The sequence below is a fragment of the Macrobrachium nipponense genome, chromosome 15, assembly GCF_015104395.2.
Source record: "Macrobrachium nipponense isolate FS-2020 chromosome 15, ASM1510439v2, whole genome shotgun sequence".
NCBI lineage: Eukaryota > Metazoa > Arthropoda > Malacostraca > Decapoda > Palaemonidae > Macrobrachium > Macrobrachium nipponense.
In genome coordinates this window covers 23,940,348-23,963,212 of record NC_087208.1, presented here as the reverse complement: position 1 = coordinate 23,963,212, position 22,865 = coordinate 23,940,348, and the positions used below count along the sequence as shown (strand labels likewise).

General features: G+C 37.9%; 1 protein-coding gene across 1 annotated transcript in view; it reads left to right on the top strand.

Annotated features, from left to right (window-relative positions):
* The window catches only part of LOC135227033 (MLX-interacting protein-like), a 233,092-nt gene extending 210,709 nt beyond the window's left edge, over positions 1-22,383 (top strand). Inside the window, exons 8-14 of the mRNA XM_064266822.1 lie at positions 11,607-11,904; positions 12,155-12,471; positions 12,612-12,727; positions 14,139-14,289; positions 14,488-14,615; positions 14,921-15,174; positions 19,991-22,383. Coding sequence (XP_064122892.1) covers positions 11,607-11,904; positions 12,155-12,471; positions 12,612-12,727; positions 14,139-14,289; positions 14,488-14,615; positions 14,921-15,174; positions 19,991-20,118 — 1,392 coding nt within the window. The 3' untranslated portion in view covers positions 20,119-22,383. The remainder of the gene's footprint in view (positions 1-11,606; positions 11,905-12,154; positions 12,472-12,611; positions 12,728-14,138; positions 14,290-14,487; positions 14,616-14,920; positions 15,175-19,990) is intronic.
* Positions 22,384-22,865: the final 482 nt, after the last annotated feature.

Genomic DNA, 22,865 nt, shown 5'->3' with positions numbered 1-22,865 from the left:
TGTGTTTTTGCATTCAGAGAATCTAAGTTTGAAAGTCCAGAGATTTTAGGAGAAAAGAAAAGTGGTAGGAAGGGCCTGTTAGAATGACCAGTAATTGGTCAGTACAAGAGGTCATTGAGAGAGAAGGTAAATTGCAAACCGCTGCCGTAGGCTTCCTACGAAACTATAATAGTTCTAGTCATGGAGTAGCCGATTCTTCAGGGTGGATCGCTGAAGGACCCCTTTCCATTTGCCTGCAGTCAGATCCTATCGCTATACTGGTGGCTGCTGCCTCTGTCAGTTTTCCTTTGTCCTGGCACAAGCTTTTAGATAGGAGTCATCGCAGTGGATGTATTATACAGATTTCTGTACATGGTGGAAAAGTCATGAGTGATCTTGTTCATAATTGACGTATCTTTGTGACGAGACAGCGGCCAGTTCTCTGAGACGTGGGCCTTTTCACATTCCGCTGTTGAGTCTTTCATTGATGAGGGATGTTCAGATGGTCTTTGGCTAATTGCCAACGAAAGGATTTTATTCACCGAGTTATTCTGGGACCTTCCCTTCCCCCCCCCCACCCTCCCCCCCTCCTCTATCATGGTAACGCTATATTGTTGCAGAAGTTGGGGCGGTCAATGCGTTGCTTTAGTAGAAGATATCGCAGTATCTTTGGTTATTGCCTTTCCGGGTATGAGGTTTAATTCCGAGGTGTTTTGACCTCAGGTGGAAGACTCGGGAAGGTAGTTGTTTTGAAGATGATGATAGGCTCCCATCCTTTGACCCACTATATATAGCTAAATAAGAGGGGTGTTCCCTGTAGTGCTTTACACACACACACACATATATATAGATGGATAGATAACGTGTTTGATATTTATGTATATATATGTGTGTGTTTTGGTTGCTTCCTTCAAGTAAGGAACTCTCTCTCTCTCTCTCTCTCTCTCACATATTTACTTGCTAGATCTCATTTAAACTGGGTGGTGTCTAGCGGAGATATTTATTGAAAACTTACAAGCTTTCTAGGCCTAACAGTCTTCATTGTCAAGTATCCGTAGATACTTGATAGTGAGGATTGTTATACGAAAACTTAAAAAAATAAAAATGAATATCTCGGCCAGATACCACCCAGTTTTAATGAGGGCCTGCTAGTCATTGTAACAATGCACAGAACAATTGCGTCAGTGATAAAGTTAATATATATACTCCCACAATTCCCTTTTAACTTCTTGAATTCTTTGCTCTTTGTTGGATACGCTTGTCACTCAAAGCCTTTGTAGTGACAAGCGTATCGAACAAAGAGCAAAGAATTCAAGAAGCTAAGATGTCATTGTGGCTATTACAGTTGCATATGTATCTGGTAAAAAGCGACCAGTAGACTACACACACACACACACAAACAACACACACACACACACACACACACACACACGTGAGAGAGAGAGAGAGAGAGAGAGAGAGAGAGAGAGAGAGAGAGAGGCCGCGATGGAGTTATGATAATGAAACCATTTAATTAGCCAGGCCAGAGGACTGGCCATTGAAATGCCAAGAGAAAGAGGGAGCGAGTTGTTAGAAGAAAAAGCGGTTAAAGGAGGCGGCCTCTTGTTCATGAACTGTCGCCAGGGGCCCTGAAGGGCCAGAAAATATAAATGATCTGTCCGTCGCCTGATGCCTACCGTGGCTTGACTCTCTAACCAGTGGTTCTACTTAAAATTAATTGGGGAAAAGTCCTGCTCTCCACCCCCCCCCCCCCCCTCTCTCTCTCTCTCTCTCTCTCTCTCTCTCTCTCTCTCCTCTCTCTCTCTCTCTCTCTCTCTCTCTCAGCGGTGAATTTCGAGTATTGTCAGTTGCTTTGGGTAATCCATTAGTGTATATTTCCATCGAATATGACACGTTGAAACCAAGGTCTTGGTAGAAACCATTGACAAGGAGCGCTTAGCGTCGGCAGCAAGATCCAAATTGTTGTGCAGAGCCAGAGCTGATAGTGTTGGTCTCCATAGCCTAATTGTAATTACGGTTCGTGCCTCCGTAGGCCTACATGGAGTCTCTTAAGCCTATAGCGAACGGTCTCGGTAATGGGAAAGAGAGGCAAATATTGAAACATGCCTTAATCGGGGTCGTTTATCAGGGACCTTTACTGGAGGTCAGTGACTCACTGGTGGGTAGGCTTTGCTTATCTGACTGGGTGTCGAAGTCCGGCAGCAGAGGTCTTCTTCCAGGGCCGGGCGCGCCTGTTATTCCGATTTTATCTCGACTTCGGGTAATGTTTCCAAGCAGCAGATTGATTAGAAATGGCCTGAGTAGCTCTATACTAATAGTAGGTTTTATTTCTTGACCACTTTCTAGACGAGTCACAAATTGGCGAACTATATGGTTAGCTAAGTTGGGTACTCGGGAGGACTTAGTCTAGTATGCATCTTCTACATTTCATTTTGCTTTTCGATCATGTAACCAAACATTAGGAGAATACAAGGAAACTGCTCCATTAGAAATATATAATTGCAGCGTGAATATGTACTTGAGATTAAGCTAAGCAAAAAGGATCGAAATTTGGGAGGGAGCGAAAAACAGCTGCGTAGGCCTTTCAGGGTGGGGGAGTGTCAGCAGAATCTTAATCTTGTGGCGATCACTCACTCTCTCTCTCTCTCTCTCTCTCTCTCTCTCTCTCTTCTCTCTCTCTCTCTCTCTCTCTCTCTCTCTGCTGACCTTGGCCTGAGATGATGCCTGACAAGAAGCTTTTGCTTTTCGTCTATATTTCTTTTTTAGCAGCCATTTCTTTTTTAGCAGCCACCATTCTTTAGGTATATTTTAGTTGGTTTGACGGTCTCTCTCTCTCTCTCTCTCTCTCTCTTTTCAGACAGGGTTGTATGTAGTCTAGTTTAGTAGCCAGAAGACCAGTCTTCTTGCCAGTAAAGACAGGCTGCTTTTTGGCGGCCTTTTCCTTGAAACTTGGCTGTTGGGAACGTTGGCCGTGACTACTATAACATATTCGTTCCACGAATGCGCATGCCTGCTTTAGATTTCGTGAAAGTGTTTCTTTGCACTGGTTGTTGCATCTTTGTATCATTTACCGCTCATTATCTAAATTTCAGGGACACTTGCATCTTAGTATAAATTTATTTTACAAGTAGAATATGCGATAAACTTTAATAGATAGAGGGATGTTCTCAGTATCCCATTAGTTCTAAGGAACTTGTGATTTCGACTGTGATCACATTTGTAAGGAAGTTGTGATTGTGTTGTCTCCCTTCCTCATCTTTATTGAGTCATGAAGCGAGGAGTAAAACGCTTTTCTATTTAATTTTGGACAATTATTTGACAAGAATCAACAAATTGCGATTCCTGAGGGTTCGGATGCTGCTATGAAGGTCTTCTCTAGTCGTCATGGGTCTCTGTTGTGTGGGATAGAGTTACAGCATCCTTGTGTGTTGCGAAAGCCAGCCAGAAATAGTCTCCGGCGGGTGGTCCATATTTTAAATTGTAGATGCCATTTACCAAAACTTGTCGCTTTCGGTAAAGAAATGTTGTGAAAGGGTCGGTTGTTAGCGGTGCATCTCGGAATAGGGGTCTCGACTTTTTCCCGATCAAGATATTATCGGACCTTAACCTGTTGTACTACACTGAACCAGAGTAGACGAGACATTAACATCATGCATTTGGTTTTAATATTCGGAGATCACGCTGGCGTTTGTCATCAGCGTCCTCACAGAACAGTTTACGATGATAACGTAAGGAATTTGAATGCAACGCCTGGCAAATGAATCTCTGTAAAAAAGAAGAATTGTTTGGGTGGCACAATGGCAGTCGAAAAGCCCGGACACTCTCTGGAGTCTGATACCCAGACCCTGCATTCGTTTGTGGCACATTCTTGGGATGCTCGACGGATAAGAATTGACAGGCTGTCTTTAGGATTAATATCATTGACTTGAAGACCTAATCAAGCTCTCTACCGATTGACCACTTGCTTATTGTTCGAGGAATCTGATCGAGAGAGGTATTCACGTCATATACAGTATGTGGATGGCCATGGGTACTTCTTACAAACGTCTTATTAAGAGAGTAATATAGCCCCTGTGAGTGACGATACGGTACCAGAGGCTGGTTTCACTTGAAAGGGGAGATTGGATTCTGAGTCCGCGTTCGATGACGCGGCTGTTTTTCTTATTTATTGAGTCTTAGAATATCGTTTAAGATTTGGTCGCCACATTATGCCGGCAACATTTTCTTGTTACTTGTGAAGAAAGTTTGATTAGTCTGTTGCATTCGGCTACATTCATTGTTTGCTTCCTTTTGTATTGTAGAATAAGAAAGCGGAATAACCGTCGATGAAAGAAGAGGTGGAAGAAGTTCTGAACCTGATCATGTCAAATAAAGACTACAGTAAGACAATCGATTTTTAGGTCTCACAGTATTCGTTTACGTTATATGAATGATTAAACATAACATTCATGCAAAGAAGAAGAGTTTCATTTTAATTAGGAATCAAAAGTTTTGCCTGCTATTACCAGCTCCCCATCTGCTGTTCTGTCTTATTTGCGAGACTGGAAAACCAGTCATTTTATTTGTTGCAATGTGTTGTGTGCGTAGACATCATTTAAAAACTAATGAAGCCCCTTGAGCGAAAGGACCCTTTTCTTTAGGATAAGTTAATAAACATTGATTTGATCTTGTCGTCCGATTCTCGACTTGACTTCACTGATTTGCTCGAAAGTTGCCGACTGATATTTTCTTTCTTTCGTGCTTATCTGTCACTGGCGAGAAGTTGCACTGCTTACTGTGCGTCTCTTAAGGCTGTCGTAGGTCTTCATGATATGGCTGTGTCGCCCACGTTTCGGCTACACATGATTTTTTCTGCTTAGAAAGAGCAGCTGCTGCCGTATTGAGCCAGTTCATTGTATTTATGATCGTGGGTCCATCGTCTTTTCTTTCTTCTTTTGCCGTCTCACCACGTTTCAGTAGTTCCTCTCTTGTTAGACATTGCTTCCAAATAGATGTCAACGCTGCCTTAACATTTCTTCGTGTTCCTTCCATTTCGTTCGATGGGGGGGTAGGGCGGGGAGGGGTTGTCGTTCTTTCTCCAACCATGGTATCGTTTAGTGTCTCTTCTTCAGGTCAAGCCACTTGAAGGCGAACTGCGACATATCATCTTGTTTCCTCTTTCGTAAGATCTCTGTATCTACAGATTTATCCATCTGTCAGTCCCTATGTTTCTTCCAATATCGACTTGTGGTTTTCCATGACGAGCGTCTGTGAGCGAGGAGGTGTTGGCATCTTTGGCGTTCGTGCCTTCTTCTTCTTGTGCCTCGTGTTCTGTGCCCATGAATTTCATTAACCTTCATTTAGTAACGTATCTTGCAGATATACGGAGATAAATACTTGAGGAACAAAGCAAGGATAATAAACCTTGGAATAGTATATTTATCAGTAGACTTCCTGAACAGGCAACTCTCTCTCTCTCTCTCTCTCTCTCTCTCTCTCTCATGAATGACATTGATGATTGAATTCTGTTTTATTGATGCCTACTTGGTATGCATTTCTGCGTAGCTATAAATGTCTACTATGTGATTATGATGTGTGGTAAGTTGTACTTGTAGCTGATTGAGGACATGACTTACGTGTTGATATAAATAGGCATTATTACTCTAATATATGATGATATATTAAGGATGCTGATTGTTAGACACAGTTTGTGCTAAGAGTTCTTTTCCTTTACACTCGTAAAGACGCAGTTTTACCACCAACCGATCATTCAAGCTCAGATGATGTGTTTTCGTAAAGAAGCGTCTGCGAAGGTTTTTGCTGTTAACAATACCAGCATGTTGTCTTCTTCTTCTTCTTACCCTCAGAGGCCCCTCTGTGGACGCCGGAGGGAGGCGGTTTGTATTAGTGACTGGTGCAGCTGGTCTAGAGGCTAGAAGACCACGAGGCTAGCAAGCCCTTGGAGTGGAGTTTAAAAGGGTGGGTAGGAGGCTTGTCTGTTGGGGGGGGGCCTCGGTGGGGCTTCGATGCTGGTACTCATCAGTAGGGACCCTTTGCCGCTGCCTCCCACTTCGTCGGAGGGAGGGCCATTTTTTTCTCTCCTGATTAGTATTTAGATAAGGAGGAAGACGCGGGTAAGCGACACAATGCGCTGTGCTGCTTATCAAGTCAAGATAGCGAAATGGTGAACTTATGCATCTTTAGTACTAAGGCTTAAACTATTTGCTTTTTAGTCCCTTTTTGTGACGAGCAAACATTTATTCTCTCTCGAGTTCGTGTGCATCGAAGGATTTTCTCAGCGCTGAATGTACATAATTTGTTCATTGAATCGATTTCCTTGTGGTGGGATAGGTTTCTGTTTTGTTTTCAGTGAAGACCAACTCAACTATATACATACTTACCTCAGTTCTTGATTTTAAATGGACTAAGATGTATGACTGTGCTATAATAATAATAATAATAATAATAATGCTGGCAGTAAAGGCGCAGCCAGTAGCGGGGTGGTAAATAACTGGTTCCAGCCAATGGTGGTCGGATTGATGGTGACCACGTGATCATCCTAGTGGCCTTGTTGGTCAACGTACTTGGGGTATCGGGCGATTTTGCCAACAAGAGACAAGTGGCTTAGATTTTGCCAATAGAGTCTTTGTGGGGTATTTAATCATAGATTTGCACATGACTCCCACCTTTTTATGTGGATGTTATAAGCCCTATTTGTAAAGCATGTTTTTATGATTAAAGATGGTGAAGGGTAAATAATGATTCCGGGTACTACCATGTTTTTGTTTTATTGGCCACAGCTGATGTTTAAAAGGTGTGTGCACTGATCCACATTATTTTATTTGACTCTTTCTCATGGACAGGAGTCGGACTCGGTCATAGGTCGAGAGTTTTCTTAAATGGCAACGGAGAAGGTGCGAGACAGCTCGGAACTAGTTGAATCACTAGTATTTACAAACACCAGTAGCGACGGGGCTGTTGTTTCATGTCATTGTGGACCCTTGTGGTTGCAAGGGACCATTCATCTGGGGAAAGGCCTTCTGGTGAAACTCGATTCATTGGATCACGGCATTTTAGGAGAAGAATGAATAAGGTTGATGTTATGGCTTTGCGACGGAAGCTGAGGACTAGAGATGTTTTCTGGCTCCCTCGCGGAATTCTGATGGAGCATTTCCATAATGCCTCCCTATATGGAATAGCTTCTCATTATACTCTCTACCCAGGCCAAACTAGCTTTCTATCAAATTAGCTACCTTGCCAACCCGAGTTTCTGACATTTTATAATCTCTCTCTCTCTCTCTCTCTCTCTCTCTCTCTCTCTCTCTCTCCTGGCTCAGTCTGGGGAATCGGTGTTTTGACCTACGCGGTGAATGAATTAATGGTCGACTGTTGTAGGTCGTAGCCAGGGATGAAAGAGATTAAAAAAAACAACTTGGCGCGAGTGTTCACTGTTTTATATAAACATATACCATGTGTGTATGTGTTTGTGCAATTGTACTGTGCCACAGGAGAATGGGACACTGGTATAAATCCTGATCGGTTTTGTTTTTATATCTAGTATCTGGAAGATTCATTTTCCCTGTGTCTAGCAGCCGTCCACGATGGGTCATGATTTTCGCAAGAGCTCCCTTCCTCATATGGTCTTCTCTTTCCGGAATACCTGTTTTGTTGTCGCCTGCAGAGGCTTTTTCGCAACAGGATAAATGATTTGTATTCTTCCGACGTCTGCATACACAAGCGTCAATCCTGGTCGATGCAAGTGTGTTCGTATGTGTTAGCAAGAGGCGAGTATTGTCGTTCGCTCAGACTTCGTAAAGAGTTGTTAAGGAAGCAGCCCTTTGTTATGTGGTGCAGTGAGCCCTTGACTCGACTGACTGCATTGGATAATGTCAAGGATTCTGATGACGGCGTCAGGGAGTTTTCTCTCCCGTTTATTGTTCGTCTTCTTAATGCCTCCTTTTTCAGACTTGCATGTCGCAACACCAGATGTATTTGAGGGTTGCTTTTATCACTTGTTTTGTCTGCTTTAGTGATGGGTTAGTACATGTAGCACCTTTTTTTGAAAAAAGATAGAAAATTAATAGAATAACATTTAACCGGTGACTAAGCTGTAAGGAACAATAATTAATTGTATGAAGAGTAAGGGTAAACTATCTTCATTTTCCTTCATCGTGGTGATGATGTGATGCTAGGTGGACCAACTAATAAATCAGTCAGCAGTCGGGATATTTAATCTTTGTTGTCTTTTGCACATCTTGATGGACACTGTCCCTACTGAGTAGAAGGCATTGCAGATAATGGAGAGCAACGTGCACATTGAAAGTAGTACGAATATTGCCTTGAATGTTTTAATTCAGTACATAATATATGACAACATTGTACGTGGAAACACAATACCTTTTTAAAGTTACCACATTTCTTTGTTATATCATTTTGGAATCAAACTGCTGTTGTGTTTAGACAATATTTGAAATGTTCTTGTCCTCCCTGAAGTAACTTTAATAAGGCGTTCAACTCTGCATTTTAGTCGCAGATTATCGAACTGCAGACATCCACTGTACTACAGTTTGAGTATGACCACTGACTAAGCTTAGTTGGAGGAATTCATTGCACATCAGTGGAGTTTTTCACATCGTTATCATAGACCCATTCTCAGCGTTGTTCAAAGGCCCTTTCTCTCGTCGTTTTATTATTTTTTTTAAGTTCTTTTTGTTGGTACATTGGTTCTTGAAAATAAAATACTATTTCGTGTCGTTGCCCCACCGTCAGCAGTTCGTCTTATCTAATTACGGAATTAGGTAAGAGTAATATTACGTAAATTTTCCGACCACTCGAAAAATCTTGCAGAAATAAGGCTATGTACTGTTTATTTTTAGCGGTACGCTGAATATACTTACATATTCGAGCAGTCGAAGTTTCATCATAATGATGAAGGACGATGTTGATTGTATTTTATGCAAATTACCATAAAATTTATTAATTTCTGTCTTTCTTTTAAAATTTTCTGTACATCAAGGTAAGGTAAGGAGCTGCTTTACAGGTCTGGTAGTATGGCTTGTGGCAAAAAGATTCTTTGAAATTTGTGTTTGGGATTTTCATTAATATTTAAGGGTGGCGACTGGTATAATACATGAAGTAAAATAAAATCAATTAAGACCAAACCGTATGAAGTGCTGCGTTGTGTTGTGAGAGCAGCTCATGGCGGAAATTCATACATTTTGATTATGGCTTGAAAGTCACTTTCATTTCGAGAATTAGGAATAAAGCTAATACAAACTAGATAAAAGGTAAAGACAAAGGCCATCGTGTAGCAGGATTACACATAACACAAACACTGTATAACTGTACATAAAAAGAATGAGGAAAATACATACTAATGCCAATATGAAATTATTACTGCGTAATATTTATACTTCCATATAAGCAAGAGAACAAAGCCCCCATCAAAAAACCAGAAAAAAAGGCTATGGTTGACTAACCACTTGGACACCACTGTCCAAAGTGCACGCCTGATTTTAATATTTCATAAAAGATGTCACTCTTTCTTCAAGATATATGTGAATAACACTATGTACCAGGAAGCTTACTTTGTTTCTTTCAGAATTCTTTGTATTCTGTGGAAGCAGTAAATAAAAAGCTGAATATAGGAAAAAGAATGCAAACATTTGTATGTAGGTACTACACAGTGGTTAGGGCCACATCTTGTAGTTTACCTGAATGACTAATGTAACCTTTTCTGCCCAGGAGGTTTCTCTCTAGATCCCCAAAAGTGCATTAAACTCCCTGGCATTTACTTAACTAACTCTGTGGCTGATAATATAGAGGCATGTTTTATTCTCATAGGATGGGCCTAAAGAAACCATGAGAAGAGAAGGGAAATTTTTGTGTTAATGAGATGAAGGGAGCTTACAAGGTCAGCATTAAGGAGTATCTTTGAGTTGCATAGTGGGTGACACATGTTGCAGGTTATATAGTAGTACTGCTCCATTTCCATCTCTGACTTCAGGTAGTCCATCGCCTCTCTTACATATCTTGCATTTGTCAATTCAGAATGACTGAGTGACTTTCAGCATTCACTTAGATTTGGTCTCTGAGAGCTCTCATTTTTACGACAGATCCAAAACAAGTCATTTTGTGGTCAGAAGGCTGAAGTTACTTCTAGGATTTACTGTGAAATTTGTCTCCTGGATTTGATGTGAATTTTGACTCCTGGATTTGATGTGAATTTTGAGTCCTGGATTTAATGTGAATTTTGTATTTTGGATTTTATTGTGAATTTTGTCTTCTGGATTTAATGTGAATTTTGTCTTCTGGATTTAATGTGAATTTTTTCTCCTGGATTTAATGTCATCTGGATTGATGTGAGTTTTGTCTTCTGGATTTTTTAGTGAATTTTGTCTTTGTTGATGTTATTTCAAAATTTTTAATGAGAAAGTGTTAGGTTGTTTTGGCTCCATGGGGTTGCATCAGTGCGGTACTGAATATGCACAATTTTAGAATAATATTTCTTAAGTAAAATAATATAACATCAGTTGTGTTTACTCTAGTGTACATAGTTATTGCAGTACTATAAATAATATGGAAAATATTTATAGCACTTCATGTGTGTATACAAAGAGTAAATGAGTAGCTTATGAATGGCATGTATAAGCAAATGGATGATAGTATAGGGTGTATACTACTTCACTTCGTGGAGGGGATTTTAATGTGTATCATTATTTATTCTCCTGGGTGAAGATTGGGGGGGGAGGGGGGGGGGGTGGAGGGTGGTGCCTGGACCAAATTCCTGCTTCAGTTGAGTTCCAGTTGTATACGAGTGTGATCATTCATTTTCCTCTTGCTTTATCTAAAAGTTTAGATAAAGTTCAAAATTTCTGAAAATACATCAGTACAAAGATGTTTTCATTTCCACATTGGCAAATCTAGTGAGAAGTATTTCTGTTTTCTACTTTTTTAGGTTCTGATAGTGAATTGTAGTTCCAAGAAAATTCTGTTATGCAATATTTATTACAAATAACTTTAGTACCTGTGTTTTTGTTGCATGATATTCTAGCAAGAAAATTCTGTAAGTTAGGTATTGAGTTTTTGTTACATATTTTTTAAATTCTATTAGTTTAGCTTTTTTGACATTTTCATGTTTTTTATTTTTGAAAGCTTTATGTAAGTTTAGATTAGTCCAACCTAGCCATGTACCTTTTAGCATTTATTTTACATAAAACTTCCCTTTGTGGGTTTTTATTACTTGAGCCATGGATTGTTTTTCATATAGATTATATAAAAAATCTCTATATTACATAGGTTATATTTAAAAGCTCTATTTAAAATTTGTTGTAAATTTTACAGTTGCGAAGCTTGTCTTATATTTTCTATGTTAGGTTGTTATGGCTACATTTGGTTGCATCAGTGTAGTACTGAATGTGTACTATACCTGGCAGACAATTATGCATATAATATGGTGTAGCAGTTTGTCTTAAATTAGCTAATGATAGAAATCCATTAATGTCAAGAGTACTGTGTATTAATGTTTATAATGTTCAGGAGAGGTTTTATTTGGAAAATTAACCTGTAAGGCCCACGCAATGCTATTTCAGTAATGTTGATGTTACTGGTCAGTTGTTCTCAGTTCCTCATCTTTATATTTTGTACAGTCATACCCTCGTCGAAGGTCTCACAGTTCAGGAGGTGGTAACAATAGTGGACTGGTGGGAACCCCAACACTAGCACCTCAGCAGGTGGCAAGTACGGTAGCAGCAACGTCTTTGACCGGCCTGAGTCCTTCCATTAACACTGTGATAGCTACCTCCTTGCCCCATTTAGCTCCTGCTCCCTCTGTTGGGCCCATAACAGCAGCAGGAACTGCAATCATATCCGCGCCTGTGATAGCACCAGTACAAGCTGCCACCACACCTGGAGGGTCAGCACTTTTAGCTCAGCTCCTTACCTCAGGTTAGTATTCACTGAACTTCAACATTGATTTGTAAAATGATTGTTTTTATTTTCTCATATTTCAATTTATCTAATTGAGGAACACTTTGTTAATGTATGTCAGCTTTCAACGGATGCTACATCATAATATTATGCTTTCAGTTTTTTGTACACCAGAATAGAACACTATTAAATAAGTATTGATCATATTGTTTAGAATGATTTAGTTTGATATCATGATGAATTGTTTAACGCCAAATTTTCATTTTAGGTTCATGTCCAGTCAACTGCAGTAGTCAATCAGCCAGCAGTCATCAACTGGGCACTATCAATGCAAGTGGTCAGTTAAACAACTTGAGCAACAGCATGACTGTCAATGCTTGTAAAAATGTCAAAGTCTCTATGATGATTCCTGGTGTCATTACAGGCAACACCACTGCAAGTAGCAGTTGCAGTAGCAGCAACAGTAATCTTTGTAGCATTACAAGTAATAGTTCTAAACCAGGTGTTTCAACATCTGTTCTAGTTGCTCCAATCACCCTGTCAGCTGTCACTCCATCCACGCTCAAGACACAGTCTTTCACACAGGTGAGGAATGGAAATTGTTTCGTATTAGCAGTGTAAGGAATCAAGTTCAGATTTATTCCAGAGTGAACATGGATGATTATTGCAAAAATTCAGTCATGACTATTTTTAAAGGAATTAAAACCATGATTTTGTACTTTCAGATGTCACCATGGAGTCCATGCTCCCCAAAAGGCCTGATATTAAAGCAGTCTCCTCCCCACCCAGAACCTACTTCACCCTTGATGAATGTTCCATCACCTCCCAATAAACCTTTCAGGTATTGAAGTACAATATGTTAGAAAAATTATATTCATACTTTTCTTGGGTGTCTTCTGTAATCCAAAGTTGTGCCATTTTGACTGGCATGACTTTCAAGCTTTTTTTTTATACTCTGCAAGTTGACCTTCCAAGTGCTGTAATGATGTAACTCGGAATCTAAACTAGTTACTACTTAATGTGTAAAGGAAGGTTGGTATGCAGCACAGTACAGTAGTGTTTGATCTTTGTTTGTTTGTAGCCAGGAATAGAATAGAAATAGTTTATCAGGAAAAGTTTAGTATATAGAACTGGGAATATAGTGAAACAAAATCATTCATGTACCTCTTAATTTATATTGTACTATATGTTTTTGAGCTGGAAGGCAAGAGGCTTAATCCCAAAAATCAACATTCTAAAATATTTGATCAAATTGCACCCTCAGTGGACAGTACATAGTGGTATTATTTTGTTTTGAATGACAATCGAGACACATGCAGTGTTGGTCACTTATAAATGACCATTACTATGGCTGCATATCTTTATGTAAACATAATTTTAGCCATATCTAAAAAAGGTTTCAGATACATAGTGGTAAGAGTACAAATGAGAAATGTAATGTTCAAATGATTTACTGTACCAAGTTCTTTGGAAACTGGAAATAAGAATCAAAACTAAAGCACTATTTGGTAGGTAGCCTCATCAGTAAATGCAGATTTTTAAAAAAAGCAGTCAATATTTTTTTTAACAAATGTAGCTTTTTGCATTTTCATTTTTTTATTTTAATTATGAGGATAATTGATTTATGAAGAATCTTAAGTACAAAAGAGTTGAAATTTTAAGCAATTAATTCGGTACCAATTATGGGTGTAGAGGACTTTGCTGTCAAATATGCATGCTTTCTTCGATGGCAGTCCTAGTGCCACACATAACAATAAGCAAAATAGAGCACTTACAGCTATACAGAGTAGACTACACCCAAATTAGTTGATCTTGAACCCATAACGCATAAGTTTTATGATGTAGCATGTCTTGAGTGAGACTGTAGTTAAAATTTTCTACTTTATTTTTTAAATGATTGAATTGAATCATCTTTTCGTGACTTTTGAATGTATCTAATGAAAGAAATTGAAAAGTTGGATGGTGCAAAAACTAACAAAGGAATAAAAAGTAGGGTTGGCTTATGTAAGTGACATAGGCCAGCATATTGAAGTGCGCGGGGCCATGCCAAGCATTTTTATAAATACTCTGACTGCCAAGATTTTCCAGCAAGAATGGAAAAATTAGTGGAGGTTTTAGCATTTGGATTGAAGGAATTATTATTTTGAAATGAGACTTAAATTTAATTGCTTTCGCTCATAAAGTTTGTAGTTGCCACACACATATTGAGACACATTTGTTACTGTTTGTCACTCCTATTCTATATTTTACAGACCCAAGAGTGATACAGAAAGAGTACAATATAAGGAGCATCGTAGAGTTTGTCACATCAATGCAGAGCAAAAGCGTCGCTCAAATCTTAAAAACAACTTTGACATAATGCATCAGCTCATTCCATCCATTAGTCAAAGTCCAAATGCAAAAGTAAGTATCTCATTAAGTTAGTTGCAGGCTCTTAAGAGTCATTTAATAGTAATGAATGTGGAAGCCAGTTTTTGTTAATGATAATTTTGTACCAGGAAATGAGTGAAAGCATAAATGTAATAAGTTTTCTCATATAGTATATGAATTTTAAGTATAATGTTGCATTTATGAACAAATTAACAAGAGGCTTTTCTTCAGATCAGTAAAGCAGCATTACTTCAGAAGGGAGCAGAATATATTCAGCAACTTAAAACAGAAAGGCAGCAATTTACTGAAGAAGCAGAAAATCTCCGTGCTCAGATTGAGACTTTAAGTTTGGAAATAAGGTAAGTTAATGTAAAAAATGATGTTTTTTATGTGTAAGGCATTTAGTACCCTCCCTGCAATTAAGGACAAAAATGTTTCCATAAAAGTTAAGGTAGTTAGCAACTTCTCTGAAATCAGTCATTTAGCCTTGATTAACATATTTGTATGCTTAACATTATCACAATTTTTTTAAATTTAATTTATCACTTCATGATGCCCCCTATCTTTTTATCTGCTAGGTTCTTTTTTATATGTGTATATAAAAGGCTGTTGCATCAAACATCAGGTGAGATCTGTATTTTTAGAATTCTTTCTTTTTTTACAGTAATGCTCAGGCACAACTGCCTGCTACTGGAGCACCTATGACTCATGCCAGCCACAATAAACTGAAGGAAATGTTCAACAGTTATGTCAAGGAGCGTACACTTGCCAACTGGAAGTTTTGGATCTTTTCATTAATTACTGAGCCACTTTTGGAATCTTACAATAACAGTGTTGGCACAAGTTCCCTAGAGGACCTATGTCGATCTTCATTGGCATGGTTGGATCAGCAGTGCTCACTTAATGTTCTCAGACCTTGTAAGTTGAAGTATGACTTTTATTATTACAAAATATGTATAAATTAATTTCAGAAGATAAATATGAGTAATTCGAGATGCTCCCCCTAGTTATAATAGTGTTAGGTTCCAAAAAACCTGTCACTAAGCAAAAATAACCTGGTTCTTAAGGTTTAACGTTTGACTGTAGTTTGACATGGTTCCTCATTTGAAAGACCTATAAGTTAGGTATCTGGATGGCATGAATATATTGAAAGTACTGGCACTCACGTCATGGGGATGCTGATTACAAAATGCTCTTAAAATTATATAAGCCCCCTCATCTTTCCAAATTTGAATTACGGGCTTGAAATATATTCAGCAGCTTCACCAGGTCACTTAAAGATCTTAGACTCCGTACTACTTCTGTACACCATGCTAGAATTAGGTTGGCCACAGGTGCTTGTAGAACCTCACCTATTCCAAGTCTTCTATTAGGTATATACTGGCGAACCACCTTTTGACGCTCAACATCAGTCTTCCTTTGCACGATGTTTGTAGTACAGATTACCAAGACCCCCTAACCCTAACCTTTTAGACTGCTAACATTGAAAACTAGTTTAGGTACTATGAGTCACACTATAGATCTCACATGAGTTTTAACTTTTCTCTCAAGGAGTGACCAATTCAGTCCTCCGCCATACGGTTTCAGAATTAGGCCATTCAACACTGAAATGATAATTTTAATGTGGCATAATGGCTGTAAAAGAACACATTATTGGTTATAAAAATCAAATACCTATAAATAAAATCATACTGCATATTATTGGATTCTCAACCTTTCACAGACCAGGCAAGGGCCATTAAGCCTAGCCAAGCATTTGTTTTTATATTTTGATTATGATAAATAAACAAAATATAATAAATAGTTTTGTTTTTAATGCTGTATATGCATAACATGTAGGCCTACAGTTTTGAGCACTAAAATAAAACCCTCTTCAGACCGAAAGAAATGGTTAGCCTGAGTTACAAGAAAAAATTTATACCACAGTTATGGAAGAAGAAAAATATGAAAGAATGATAATTATTTTAATTTCCTTTAAACCTGTTATTTAGCTATCCTGCCATGGTATACATTAGCGAGTGACTGTTTTTTGTTTTAGAGTAAGCCAGTCATGTGCAGTAAAAGGATTTTGCTCTAGGGCAACCTGTAACCAATTCACAGAAACTTAGTCTGTCACCATAGCACATCATGCGCCTGGTGACAGCACATGCACCTGTGGGGCCAAGCTAATAATTGCCAGATACTGCTTGCTGAATACTTCCATAAATATCTACTATCTGAAACATTCAGGCAACTGATGTAATAATTTGTAACGTGACTGTAAGTAAGTGAAAATCAACCACACTGTGGTGACTGCTTGGTCCCTTGATTGTCAAACATTTGCTAACTGAATGCCCCAGTCTTAGAGATATCAGGTGAAACTCTCTCTCTGAGGCCTGAGATTAGAATGCCTGGTACATTGTAGTCAAAGTCCTCAGGTAATACGTTGATTATGATATCTGTGGCATTTTTATATTTGGATCAGAGCAGGTCTTTGTTCACATGCAGAACAAACCTTCAGTCTTAACAATAGGATCATTCTTCTCGTGCCTGCTGAAAACGGTTAAAACAATAAAAGATTGTAGAGCAAGGAATCTGTGAGATTTGGCAATTCATGCGCATGCGAGGTGGGAGTTGGTCATTGACCATGCACTGCATTTCATGACGCTTCAGTCTTTCTTTGACTGCCTTGGAGAGTAGATGCTTTGCTCTCCTTCCAAGTTGGTTGCTTTGTGCCCATGTGTGCATTTGTTTTGTCATGGAGTTCTCTGAGTCTTCACGGACTCATCAATACGTCCCCGGGTGTTCAGGGGTTTCTGTGTTCCAGTTTATTGGCTGCTGCGATTACAGACGTAATGAAAATCAACCATACTGTGATGATTGCCTGGTCCCTTTGATTGGCAAACATTTGCTAATTGAATGCCCTAGTCTTAGAGATCTCAGGTGAAGCTTTCTCTCCGAGGCCTGAGACTAGAATGTCTGGTACATTGTAGTCAAAGTCCTCAGGGAATAAGTTGATTATGATGTGTGTGGCATTTTTAGATTTGTATCAGAGCAGGTCTTTTGCAAAAGCCATTGATTCAATTTTTCATACAATCTAGTCATCATGTCCATATGTTTTATAAAATTTGCCATTCTCAACAATGCCAGATAACAGTAAATCAATCAGTGAATCTAAGTAAAAATATTTTAGGCTGAAAAGAACTATGTTCCTGGGTAGCCAATATGTTGCCGAGATTTTATACGTAACATTAAAAGATTGGTTTCCAAACACATTAAGGATAGTCAACTTTCATACCGAAGCACTAATTTAAAGCACTGTAGGGTTGTGCAGAGGGTCCTGATATTCTTAACATGAGAAGCTGCAAAATAGAGCACTCAGGAGTTTGTTGATTTGAAGAGTATATATATTGAAAAAGAAACCCACAAAATCACTTTGTAACTTGTTTACTTCTAAGTATTTACATTTAGTTTTACTCCACACTCGAGTAATTTCAGGCCCTGTCTGTGGCTCATTTTCAAGAGATGTTTGAGATGTTAGCCTGGGTCAAGGCCCAGCAGTCTTCTGGAACTTCTTCTCATTGATCTGTCATTTATTTGATGGCTGTTCTGGTTTTCTTGAGAGTTACCAATCCCCTCTTGTCGCTCTGATATCCTGAGCTGATGGTCAATGGGATTAACCCTTGTGGTAAGGGTGTGGTCACCAAAAGTCTGTTGGGCAGGAAACCTAAACTCCAGGTCAGCAGGGTCAATCTTAGCTTCTTTTAATATCAAAGCTCGGCTTATGGGATCTTCTGAGGTAAAACCTTTGTTTCCTTCAATTACTTTAATCTCTGATAAGTGCACCCTCTACTACCCTCCTGTGACTAATTTTATTGCTTTTGTATATAAGCCTACTGTTTTTGAAATCCATCCTATGGTCATTTTCCCAACAATGTCTAGCTATAGCACTCCCCTGAGAGTTGAGCTGTACTGCCCTTCTATGTTCTTGGACTCTAGTCCTTATTCCCCTACCTGATTCCCCCACATATCTGTCTCCACAATTGTTGCAATTGATTATGTATACCCCCGCTACATCATCTGTATTACTGTCTTCTTCCAATTTATTTTTACATACTTTGTTTTTTACGGTATTATCAAAGGTATATACAAATTTATATTTACTTTCTTTCATTTTTGAAGTGATTTGTTTCATTTTAGGCATAAAAGGGAGGGCAACTATTTTCTTGTTTTCTTTATTCCATGTACTCTCTACATTTGCTCTGTAAAAAATTTTTCTAGCTTTGTTAAGTGCCCTTTTTCTGAACCATTCCAGGTATGCTAATGCATCGAAGCTTTTATCGATGTAATTTATTTCTTGCTCTATCTTGCAAGGGTCACACGTTCTCATTGCCCTAAGAAATAAACCTGTTAGAACCCCTATTTTTATATCATGACTGTGAAAAGAGAAGAAATGAATATATGAGTTTGTATGTGTGGGCTTTTTATATGTGCTGAATTCATATCCTGTTTCTTTTCTTTCTATGAGTATGTCTAAAAAAGGCAGTTTATTATTGTTACTTTTTTCTGAAGTGAACTGGATATTGTTATCAAACTTATTGAAATGAAAGAAAGTAAATATAAATTTGTATATACCTTTGGTAATACCGTAAAAAACAAAGTATGTAAAAATAAATTGGAAGAAGACAGTAATACAGATGATGTAGCGGGGGTATACATAATCAATTGCAACAATTGTGGAGACAGATATGTGGGGGAATCAGGTAGGGGAATAGTCCCACGTTAGCCGAGTGGACTTCGCACTCGGCTGCTAATTCGGTGGTCCGAGTTCGATTCTCGGCCCGGCCAACGCGGAACGAGAGAAATTTATTTCTGGTGATAGAAATACCTTTCTCGATATAATGTGGTTCGGATTCCACAATAAGCTGTAGGTCCCGTTGCTAGGTAATCAATTGATTCCTAGTCACGTAAAAATATCTAATCCTTCAGGCCAGCCCTAGGAGAGCTGTTAATCAGCTCAGTGGTCTGGTAAAACTAAGATAAACTTACTTTAGGTAGGGGAATAAGGACTAGAGTCCAAGAACATAGAAGGGCAGTACAGCTCAACTCTCAGGGGAGTGCTATAGCTAGACATTGTTGGGAAAATGACCATAGGATGGATTTCAAAAACAGTAGGCTTATATACAAAAGCAATAAAATTAGTCACAGGAGGGTTGTAGAGGGTGCACTTATCAGAGATTAAAGTAATTGAAGGAAACAAAGGTTTTACCTCAGAAGATCCCATAAGCCGAGCTTTGATATTAAAAGAAGCTAAGATTGACCCTGCTGACCTGGAGTTTAGGTTTCCTGCCCAACAGACTTTTGGTGACCACACCCTTACCATAAGGGTTAATCCCATTGACCATCAGCTCAGGATATCAGAGCGACAAGAGGGGATTGGCAACTCTCAAGAAAACCAGAACAGCCATCACATAAATGACAGATCAACGAGAAGAAGTTCCAGAAGACTGCTGGGCCTTGACCCAGGCTAATATCCCAAACATCTCTTGAAAATGAGCCACAGACAGGGCCTGAAAGTACTCGAGTGTGGAGTAAAACTAAATGTAAATACTTAGAAGTAAACAAGTTACAAAGTGATTTTGTGGGTTTCTTTTTCAATCTTCAGAAGAAAACTGAAAGAAGTTTTTGTTTGGTTCATGTAGTATATATATTGTTATATTTGTCTTGCAGTCTAACTGGTTAATTTTATTTACAGTGGTTTCCAACTCGATGCGCAAGTTGAGCACAACAACAAATGTTTTAGCAGATCCTGATAGTCTCCCTGAAGAAATATACCGAAGAGTTACAAAACAAGAAGGAGAGAAATATTGTAGCCATCGGTGATCCATGGCCCAAGTTTTCTTGATTACTAATCATGAACCAAGTTAGGAAAAACCATACTTGGCCTCACTAGTCTTTCCTGTAAGGATAATCATAAAATAATGTAGGTTTTTTTTTTTTTTTATTGTTATCTGTCAAGAGACCGGGGGTTAGGATGTATGTTTTTGAATCAATCTCTGAAATTGGGCAACAGCTGTGAGCAAAAAGGGCTTGTGAAATTACCTTTTGTACATTTTTATGAGGGAATTCTTTTTCCGAATATGAACTCTATTCATGCCAAGTGGAAGTATACTGTACTTTATGAATAGAGATGCATCCGTTTTGTCATGTATGTACCCTATAATTATGTATTCTTTTGAAACTGCTTTAACTTAATTTGAATTGTTTATATTGTTAAACTGCAGTGGCTGTGATTAACTATTATCAGCTGTTTGTTTTGGGCCACTTATGTCTCATTACAGGTAATTACAGTGATAGTTTTAAAATCTTATTTTGATTAAACCTACTAAGTATGTACTGTACTTGAGGTTTATGATAAATTGTAGAGGAAGTATTAGTTTAATGAGTGGTGTGGGCAGAGTTGATGTCTTGGATGTTTTGTCAAAGTTTTCATGAAGCTATTCCAAATTTGACATGTAAAATGTAGTCATTGTTACTACACCATCTCCATTTTTCTGTACTTCATATTTTTATACCTTAGTTTAGCTTTATCCAAGTGCCATTTGATTATTTTTAAGACATACTAAAGGTAGAAAAAAAATTGATAAGGGACATGAGTTGTAGGGACACGTGTTTTTCACTTGCATTGATTTGTTCTTAACTCTGCCTATATAATTTACTTGATAATTGATAGTTCAGTATATGAGGTTTTCTGTATATGAGGCTATGTTACACAAGGAAAATGGAGTTCTCAGTGTTGATTACTTTATTATGTTGGCACAGTGTAATTGCTCAGCTTGTATATAAAATTCTAAGTATACTTTATCAACTCCCCAAACCAAAGTATTGTAGAAGACATTTTTTGAATCAGCAAAAAAATTTAACTCATAACATTACTGAATGTATATTAAAGACTAAAGTCATTTTTAATAGCTTAATTTTCTTTGTTATTGATTTGTCTTCCAGTCACAATGTTTTCATACAGACAAATTATTTTACCCCTTGTAAACTCTTAGAATTTATTACTTGAAGTATGTACAACACAAATTATTGCCAAATTATGAAGCAGTATGTACTGTAAAATTCAAATATTCATTAATCTTATTCATATTGTAAATCTATGCAGCCTGAAGTATTTTATAAAGTATTCTTATTGTTACTGAAATTATTAATTCTTAAACTTTTATACAATTATGTACTAGTGTTCATCCTGTGTGACACAGTTTTAGTGTAATTTGTAAATAGCAGTAAAATAGTGTACCCAGTTCTCAGAAACTTCACTAGACAAGCTAAATGTTCAAGAAAAATTCAGCCATAGAATAAAACTTACAGGTTTTGATCAAGAAAATTTTTGTATAGAAAACTTGCAGGCTCTGATCAAGAAAAACTGATAAAAAAGAAAGTAATTATTTATAGGCTCGACTCATAATTGCTCAGTTTCAGAAAATAAGTTTGTGTAATCATGATGTGGTTACTGTAGAATGTACCTATGATATAGTTATTCTGTATTTTGAAATATTGGCAAAAATAATAGTGTGTACATCAATATTTTGTATATTCATTACATGTAATTTTTTATGCATAAACAGTATACTTTATGAAGCAAATCTGGCAGATATCACAGTCTTTCTAGTACAAATTTCATGCCACCTGTCAAGATTTTGCTTTGCAATCATAATTTCCTTGAATGTTGTACATAGTTATGTTGTTATAAGAGGAAGATAGTGCCAATAGACTGTAGGGACTGAGAGCAGCCCTTAGAATGCCAAAATGTTTTTTTTTATTAATAGAATTTTGTGCAATTTGGCAGTGCAATTTTTTATATATAATGTCAACAATATTGCTGTGGGCTAAGTGATTCTCAGCTCCTTATGTTTTGCATTTTCCTTTTCTTTTTGTTAATATGAAAAGGGTTTGTGTGTTGAAGGTTGTACATTTTTTCTTAACAATGCAGATTGTATTTATTACGTTAAGATTTTACTTAAGGCAGTCTTGCCTTTTGTAATTCTCACATTTAGAATGGTAGCATGATGTGTATTTAATGGCAGTGAATGAATGAAACTTGCAAACATGTTTGGATATAGAATTTTATTAAAGTACTGAATTTTACGTAGTTCCAAATTTATTGTTCATCCTTGTATAATTTATTAAATCCAAATGAATTAATTTACTCTCAATTCTACAAAATGTTAACGTAAAAAAGGTTAACAATTATATAAGTTTGGAGCTTTTCATTTTTTGACCAGTGGTTCCTCACAAAGGTCATTGTTGTAAGATCCCATCACAATAATTTTTCACTTTCCTTCAAGATTTTGCCTGCAAACCTGCTGATGTACCTGCTTTTCCTGCTGCTGTCCCTTTGGGTATGTGTGTCTTTACTGGGAATGGATTGTTTGAGGCGACCTGTGTTTGAAGGAGGTAAAGGGAGCGCTCTTTGACTTTTATCTTCCTCCTGATCCTCCTCTTCCTCTACACTGTAGGAAAAAGCGTCTTCAAGGCTTTTTCCTACAGTTTAGAGGGAGAGGATCAGGAGCTCCCTTTACCTCCTTCAAACACAGGTCGCCTCAAACTATCCATCCCCACTAGTTCAA